The sequence below is a fragment of the Aedes aegypti genome, chromosome 1, assembly GCF_002204515.2.
Source record: "Aedes aegypti strain LVP_AGWG chromosome 1, AaegL5.0 Primary Assembly, whole genome shotgun sequence".
Classification (NCBI taxonomy): Eukaryota; Metazoa; Arthropoda; class Insecta; order Diptera; family Culicidae; genus Aedes; species Aedes aegypti.
Window position 1 is genome coordinate 68,789,858 of NC_035107.1, and position 9,227 is coordinate 68,799,084.

Sequence of the window (9,227 nt, forward strand, 5' to 3'; positions counted from 1 at the left end):
CGGCAGACGGCGCGACTGAGCTAGGCGGATTCGGGGCTTCCATACTGCTTTGTTTCGGGCGTCCCGGGTCACATACAGCTAAGCTTGATTGGTAGGAAGATGGAATTTGGTAAAGATGTATTTGTCGATATAACAAAACTAGCGGTAGTGGCCGCCTCGACAGCTGCCACCGGAATACTGGAATCGGAAGGGCCATCAGGAAGTGGAATGTGCCGATAAAAAACGTACTTGCCTGGTAAAGCAGGCTGGAGGACCTCGACTACAGACTCGATAGCAGGACCGCGACGGCTACGATGATCGCTGGCAGCGGATGGCCCGACTGAGTCGAGCTGAGACGAGGCCTCCATAGTGCTTTCTAACATGCGTCGCGGTGATCCATCATTTCGGCATCGTCCGGTGGTGAAACATCGATAGGTGATCTGTTGTTTATTGCTATGCCTTCATGGTTTGGCGTTGTTTGTGGTTTCCGAAAATTCGGTTTCACTCGATTATCAATAAACTCGCGGTAGTAGATTCCTTTAGGCCATGTCGAAGAAGACAGTGCATTAGCCTTGAGATTAGCATTCACCCCAACTTTGAATGAGACGAACGAGAGGGTGCTTATATCGCGTTGTTGGCCGACTAATCTGACAACCTCAATGTCATCTGTACCAAGACGACGCGAGGCCAAAGCTCGCACTTGCTCAACGGTAACGTCACGAGAAATGCGGGATAAATATAACCAAAATCTTTGCGTAGGCGCGGCGGCAACAATATTCCCCAGGGAAGGTGACAGTGACTCAGAGGTTCCATACATAAGCGATTCGGGTTGATGTTTTTCGACGTGAGACTTTCCAAAAAGTCGGCGACGTCTGGTTGAGATAACAGCCGACGCTGAGTACTTTGATGTTCTAGGCGTCAATGAGCTTGAATTGAGGACGTCGAAAAGTTGGTCTTAATTTCTTTTTTTTAGCTCAATCAATATTTCATGCTTCAGGCTTTCGACCATTTCGTTGTGCGAATCGAGAACTTTTTCCTGGCCCGATTCGTAGGCAGCGCGTAGAGCCTCTCTCGTGTGAATATTGTTCATAAGAGATGCACACTCCTTGCACATCCAAAATAGCTGTTCGTTTTTCATCACATCATCAAATACTGATGAAGGAATCCCGCAGCAAGTTGGGTGGAAAACCGCCGTGCAAAAGCCATGACAATTAACGTATGTTTCCGTAATTTCCTGAGCACACGATCCACAGGTTGACGTCATTCTGCACAAATTCGTGTAGCAAGACGAGAGCGATGAGATGAAAAATACGCCTAAAGGTTCGCAGCGGTAAAGCAGGCCAACTTGTTTGCAAGCTATATAAGAATTCTCGATCGTGATGACTGGATGAGAGCGGGTCGGGATGTGGAGATGGATGAAATATCGTTGAATTCCAATCGATGCGAAGGTGTCACAAATAATAACCAATTTCGTAACTAACAGCACATACAAAGATTAACTTTCACTGACATACGCGGCAATTAGCATTCAGATAGACCGACAAACTAATTAAAATATGTTCTGAAGGCTATGACATACACAAAAACGGTACACTCAAAATAATCCAAACGTCATTGTTACGTGAAAACATACGTGATTTTTTTCCATCGCACTTTCCACGTAGCTCTTACGTTAATCATAGGTAGCCCAGAATGAACGCATGAACTTTTGAACTTCGTTCATTCCACCGTCGCTAAACGTAAGAGCTACGTGGATTTTCTGGTAGCCTTTACGAAGCGTTTCAATAGGACCTAGATGGTTTTGCATTAAATTTAACTGTAATAAAGACCAATCTTATTTCTAATAGGCTTTGGAAGAAAACTAATTCCGAATGTAAACAAACTTAAAAGATTGTGATATTTGTATTGTCAATGAGCATTTTGAATCATGTTTCCTCAATTTTGTGAGTTTGGTCTGTCTTGTTGTAGCCTTCGCGTGCTATAATTGATAGAGGTTATAAATCACTTTTAAAATATGAAGTAATGCAGGGATTCTTCGGTATTCAAAGCATATTTACCTTGAAATCAATCTTACACAGTGTTTAAAGCAGCAGCAACTTCTGAAGTTCTTCAAAAATCAAGCGGGCGCCATCTTAGGATTTGAGCTCAACACCGAATGTACGTACACTATGCAAATGTCAAAATGACCTCAGGCACCTACGTGAATTCCACGTAAGCGCGATAGGTAACCTCAGTAAACATTACCGAGTCACTATTTGGTGGTTATGAATGGTTTAGTGATCTTTATCTTAGTCAGGTGAAGTGGAGGTAAAATGAATTTGGAATGATCTACGTGATTTTTCACGTAGCAATAACGTTTGGATTTTTTTGAGTGTATCAAAGTGGCGCGGTAATTTCACAATAACAAATCAAAGATTAGACCTGTTCAATTCAACTATACAAAAGTTAGTCTCGAAAACAGTCTTGTTTTTGAAAATAAAACATCAAACTTGTATCACAAAGCTCATAAATACGTCATGAGATGGAAAAAATATTTTTGGCCGTGAGTCTGTATGGAAACCGCCCATAGTGCGCTCGAGTATTGACGCATTTGGATCTCTCGGCGGTAGAGATGGTCGGGTTTCACATTTTCCAAACCCGAACCCGACCCGTACCCGACTTATTTTATTTCTTCAAACCCGGACCCGACCCGAACCCGAGACAAAAATTGAAAAGCAAACCCGGACCCGACCCGAACCCGAAAATTTTTCGCTGTTCAAACCCGAACCCGACCCGAAACCCGAAAAAGTTTTCTAAAAAAACCCAAGTAGAACCCGGGTTCGGAAAAATGATAAATTCATCGTTTCTGATGCATTAGGAAGCTTTCAGGTTGTTACTTTGTGAACAATTCTAACCAAACCCGACCCAAACCCAATTGAACCCGACTTTTTACAAGCCCGAACCCGACCCGTACCCGATAATTTTTCAGCCTTCAAACCCGACCCGAACCCGAACCCGAAAAAATAAAAATTTTCAAATCCGAACCCGTCGGGTTCGGGTTCGGGTCGGGTTTCGGGTTTGACAACCCGAGACCCGACCATCTCTACTCGGCGGCTCCCATTGTACACACGGTGATTCCCTTTGTTGGCCTTGTTTAAGCCGATTAGGATTCGACTGCCGTGGTAATGCTTCTCGTAGTCGATCTGTTACTATACTATTCATCAAGAACAACCATCTTTAAAAGGAGGGATATTTTTATGGTTATGCCAAATGGAAATGGCCATTCAAGATCCTAGATGGAATAAAAAGGTTAACTTAACTAGCTTGATCAAATTTGTTAAAAAACTGGCGAAATTTTGGCGTGATTAAGAATAAGCGAGAAAAATACTAATGCCTAGAAATGAGGGAAGGATGGGGGCGAAAAAAACTTATAGAAATTGTTTCATGAACCTCCCATTCATCACTATTGCTACCCGATTAAAATTTACGTTTCTACTAAACATATTTTAAATTATAGAAACCTATATAAACTAGTTTATCGTTTGTTTGATTTTGTTCATTGAATTACCCACACCATTCTCAAACAACCAGACTAACCTCCTAACGCAATCTCTCGTCCCTCTCGCAGCCTCTTCTCGATGGCACGCTCGGGCAGCTCGGACCTGGTCTCCCTGGAATCCCCAACGGGATCTCTTCCACCGGCACCTGCGGGCCTATCGCCGTCGTCGCCAGTCCAATCAGTCGCGCCCCACGGACTGGGGACTTCCGCCTCTGCGATACAGCTCCAGCAGTTCACTGATAGTGCCATCAATACCAACGGTACCCTGCCCGGAACTCGATCGCTACTACAGTCAGCGGCGGGACCGGGGGACGGTGGCGTCTCTTCCAGCAGTCCTAACATCGCCTCGGCCAACGGCGGCGGCACGAGTTCCGTTACGGCAGGTGGCGGCGCCGCCGGTAGCAGTAGCAGTAGTCCGTCCCCGATCGGTCCCGGAACGCATCCTGCAGGACCCGAGCTGGACACCTACTCGACCGATTCGTCCACCTTCGACGAGGACGTTAAGCGACGCCGGCGAAAGCTCCACTTCCCTTTTGGTAAGAAGTTTAGTAAATCTAAAAAGACCCAATGAAAGCGGGGAGGAATCGTGGGAAGGTATGTCCGAGAGACGGAAAAGTGTCTGACAGCGGTGGAGCGATGCTGTGGACAGGATTTGTTCGAGAAAAAGGGCAATGGTGAAATGTGATTCTGAGATGTGGACTCGCAAGACGGGGTAGAGCCCACGTGTATGTTGTAAGCGATTGTTTGTTGAAGAGTTTATAGCGAGTTCTGTGCTTTCCAATTGTGTATGTTGTTCTGTTGATTTTGAATTTCAGTTTGAATCTTGAATGTTGGTAGGTTTTCCTAATTTTCCTGACTAGCGAAAATGGTTGTATGAAGTTGAATGTTTTGACTTAACAGACTACTATTGTGGCATCAATTTTACCAGGAAGAAGACGAGTGAGAAGTTTGCAATAATATATTTCCCCTTAATCCTGTTGAATTACCCTCGATGGGAAAAATAACCTCAAATGAAAGTTTTACACCATTACAGATCTGTGTCTGTTAGATTTTACAAAAAAGAATAAAAAACTACTTAAGTAACAGCGTGTAGCGCGGAGTGAACCGGTCAGTTGAAGAGAGCAACACGGATCAAAAGTCTGACAAAATTATAGTAGTGTTTATGTGTACTAGGGGGAATAAAGTTTATGTTTATTAAAAAAAAAACTTAATAACTTATATTAGAAGAAAATCTCTTCACAAAATTAGCAAATCTAAACAATTGTTAACAAGCAACAAACAATGATAGCACAAAATGTTAAGTTTTGTGTTCCTGTAGGCAGTTCGTACTGCTTTAGTTGCTTGAGTTTTTTATGTACTGACTGATAGCCAAACAGCAAACATGGCATCGATCGGTTTTGATCGACCCGGTTAACGTCCCTTTGTTAGTTTCCTTACCTCATATATAGAATGCCGAACCAGGAGTGAATGTTTTTACTTATCTCGTTTATTTGGCAGGCTCAGGCGCCGTAACAGAGCCAAAATCTTTTCTTTTTTACATTATTTACATTTTGAAATTTGTACTTATTAAAACCAGGAGTGATGAAGCGTTTGAAACAGTTGGTTCTTCAGCTCGCCTTTTGCGATAGAAAATCCGGATCAACTGGAGAAAAGATGAACTATATTGAAGGTCTTCCATACCACTAATTGAATTAAAATTGTATTGTATTGGTCCATAGTGTATTCAGATTGCGGAATCTCAGATAATTCTGTCCAGATTTACTCAATGCGGTAATAAGAACACAACGTTTCTTTACCAAGCATTCTAGAAATCTGTTCGCTGATAGCCAGTTAAATTACTTGAACTGAGATTCATGCTGTGATTCGTGCTCGTAAAATGAGTTTTAGTATGTACGTAATCGAAATGGGTCTTGAATGTCTTAGCTTTTACCATTTTTCTAACATTTCAAGAATTAGTAGAAAATAAATGCACTGATTGTTTTAAATTTGAAGAGCAAACTTTACTAACTTTGGGCGACATTATAGCAGTGCTGAGAGTAGGTCTCCTTATGGAGACTAGGTCACTATTTTTATACTAGTCTCTAAAAGTCTATTTTTAATAAAAGGTCTCTGAAGTCTCTTTTTTATAACAAAAATGGTCTCCATTTCCGCTTTGCATTGAATCATTGTACAAAATGCTATATGCTCCAGAAATAACTTCGAAGATTCTAACGCGGTCATTCCAAATCCGCTTCCGGAATTTCCTTGAGGAAAAGCTTCAAGACTTCTTGACGCGAATACTGCAGAGATTATGTTCTGAAATATTTTCAGATACTCCCCGAAAAAAATATTCAGAGTTTACTCTTTCAAATCATTCAGGAATTTGCCCAGAAATTCCTCCAATGATCACGATAAGCCAGCTTAACGCAGCGCATGTGTTCAAACTACACAGAATGAGGCAACGAATACAGGACTGGCTAGCTGAATGAAAATTGTTTGTTGCACTCATGCTGTGTGTTGTCGATGTGTTGGTCATTGGCTGTCATAAATGCTAAAGTTTTTTCCCCATTTTCTGCCGCTTCGTCTATTCAAATGAAAATATTTCTGAAAAACTTTAAAATTGAATGTTTTTTCATGTTTTTAGAAACGTAATAAAAAAAAGGAAGTGAATTCCGCATCCGAGCGTTCCTCCTCTGTGAGCAATTCACTCATTTAGTGTTGTTTGCCACCGTTTGCACAAAACTGTGTACTGCATCCTTTGCACAGAAAATGTGCTGCACGAGAAGAGGCCGATTTTGAGCGTTCGGCACTCATTTTTAAGCGGAGCAAATTTAGCGTGTAGCATTTTAACGCTACTACCTCCAGTCAGAGGGATCATTCAAAGATTTTCTACAGAGATTTTGCAGTCATTCTCCCACTGATTTCTCCAGTTGTTACTGTAGAAAATATTCCACAGATTACTACAACAATTCTCCCAAAAAGTTCAGGTAATTCATTAATTAGCATTAGCGTAGTTACGGCGTACTTCGCAGATTGGATACTAACAATATTCATGTTTCTTTTTGATAATCTCATCCAAACTGCTTTCAGGAACAAGGTTGGAGGATAAACCTTGATTCAATCTTAAATAAGACAAAAAAAGCATGAATATCGCTATTCCCAGCCACGCTCATCTTTACCATAACTTGGAATAGGGGGAGGAAATGTTTATATAGCACTTACTTAGCGAGAGGTCACCGACTCAACGACACCCTCAAAGTGCTACGGAGGTGGAGGTTGGGAGGGGTAATACAGGCTTTATTTTGCTCATCTTGATCTGATAGATGGAGCGACCTAGCACGCTCACAACAATTATGAGTCAGCATTCGATGTTGGTTGAATAATCCTTGGCTGAGAGAGTGGAGAGAAATGTTGGCTCTATCCAAACGCACAGCTCTAGCTTACTGCGAAGCTCTGCAAACACATCTCATTGCTTTTGGGATAAACTGAGGTTGGGAGGTTGGTTTCTCCGTCAACGCAAGAGCATGATTTCGCTTTCCTCTTTGCTCTTTTGGGCAAAGAGATACAAAGAGACAACGAAGAGCTGTCTGGCAATGCTCTTCCCCGATCTGAGAAATGGGAAACAACGCTTTTCCCCTAACTGAGAAAGGGAGAACATAATCTTTTTTTCTTTTAAGCACTGAGGTTATCAAAACAAACTCTTTATCACTGCGGGAATGAAAATAAGCAAACACAAACGTGTAAACTCTTCATCCCGCAGAGCTCGTACGCTCAGTTTGTGTGTGGGTAAAATCGCTTCTCTTTTGTAGTTGATCATTAAAAGTGGAGAAAGAGGATAAGTCAAGAGCAAGGAAGAAGCCTGGGGGTAAATAGTCATAGGATTCGCCTGAAAAGCTAGCGATGGACCCAAAGCATAGTTGTTTAAGTGTTTTTGAAATTTAATATTTTGAATGCCGTCAATCAAAAGATGGAATTTTTTTAATAGCGTGTCGCGCAGTGTTTCATGAGTCATTTAAGGTTTTCCGCTCATTAGCGAAAAGAGAGCGAAACCGTTCCCTTCAGGGTCATCGGAGTAACGAAAACAAGTACAAAAAGGAACGAGGAACGTAAAAAATGTTTTAAACACGACTGAGGTAGAGGTGTTTGCCATTTTTAAAGCATAAATTATCGATTTCGGGTAATCGCGTAAAAAAATAGCGTTTTAATGAGCAAAGCAAACCAAGAGATATGCTGGACAAGATTGGAAAAAATCAATGTGTTTCGTGAATATTATACTACTGTATATTGTCGTGTGCTACGAACGCGTTTTCAGTACACGCAACACAAACAAAAACTTTTATCTAATAGTGAATAATCGGAACAAACTCAACTGTTTTCTATCACAATCACTCTGGGCGGTTAAGGCGAAGTAGGCCGTCATTGAAATTTATACGCGTCGTTGATGATTGTTGCTAATTCATCTTACGATTTCGAATCAAAGAAAATCATTTGGTTTTGCACTGACACAGCTGAAAAAGTATCTGCATACTTTATGCATGTTAGCGCATACAGTGATACTTTTTCAAGTCAATATAAACTATCAAGACTGAGTTTCATCACTTTGAAATGCAAGCTGAAAAGTCATCATTGATGCCAAAACGAATGACGGGCTACTTAGCCTTAAGCCTTAGCTCGGTATCAAAGCAAAAATATCCTGATGGACCTGCATCTGCCATCATGCTGAAACCTCCACAAAATACTTCCCAACTTGCACTCCACCAAAATTCAACACTTTGATGGCAAAATTGCACCATACTCTTTAGTAGTAATAGGGGGACAGGGGGCAGTATGGACACCCCAAGGAATTTGCCTATTTTGACTGTGAGGACATGAATATTATACTGTTTTTTATGTGCAGTATGCTTTTTAGAGTTCTTAAGCATTTGTTAAACATGGCTGCATAATTAGGAAAAAAATATTTTGTTTTCAAAAAAAGGTTTAAAAAAGCTTATATTTGGTAGTCGCCATCAAGCTAGCGGGGCAAAGTGGACACCCCCATGGGGCAGTATGGACACCCTAATGTTTATAGGAAAATTGTCCCGCGATCGTTCTCAAAACCTCGATAAATGAAGTTCATATTCAGAAAACCATTGTGACAGGTCACTGTGCCACTGGAAACATGATTACAACCAATTTACGACATTTTTTGTAGAGATGCTTTCAACACAGACAAACAGACGTCACACTCTCATCATTGTCCATCGACCACCTTTTTAACGGTCGATTCAAAAATATGGTAGGTGGCCAATCCACCACCCGCAGAGCTCGCATCGTTTTCGTTCGCGTTTGACGTTAACACACTACCGCCATCTGTTGGCCCGTCGGCCAAACACACTAATTTTAGCATTGGGCGTACATGTCCTCGCGACTATGATTTGGATCGAGATTTGTTATAACCACAGACAAACAGACGTCACACTCTCATCATTGTCCATCGACCACCTTTTTACCGGTCGATTCAAAAATATTGTAGGTGGCTAATCCGCCACCTGCAGCGCTTGCGTCGTTTTTATTCGTGTTTGACGTTTACACACTACCGCCATCTGTTGGCCTGTCGGCCAAACACACCGATTTTAGCATTGGGCGTATATGTCTTCGTGACTATGATTTTGATCGAGATTTGTTCTAAGTGTTACGTCTGTTTGTCTGTGTTATAACTGTTACGTCTGTTTGTCTGTGCTTTCAATATTGC

General features: G+C 41.7%; 1 protein-coding gene across 16 annotated transcripts in view; it reads left to right on the forward strand.

The window, feature by feature from the left end:
- LOC5578290 (stromal interaction molecule homolog) overlaps positions 1 to 7,590 on the forward strand; it is a 131,194-nt gene extending 123,604 nt beyond the window's left edge. For 15 of the 16 annotated variants that reach the window (XM_021838938.1, XM_021838945.1, XM_021838906.1 and 12 more), the window contains one exon: positions 3,587 to 7,590. In XM_021838938.1, coding sequence (XP_021694630.1) covers positions 3,587 to 4,088 — 502 coding nt within the window. In that variant the 3' untranslated portion in view covers positions 4,089 to 7,590. The remainder of the gene's footprint in view (positions 1 to 3,586) is intronic. The other variant, XR_002499167.1, reaches the window with a different exon arrangement.
- The last annotated feature ends 1,637 nt before the right edge of the window (positions 7,591 to 9,227 follow it).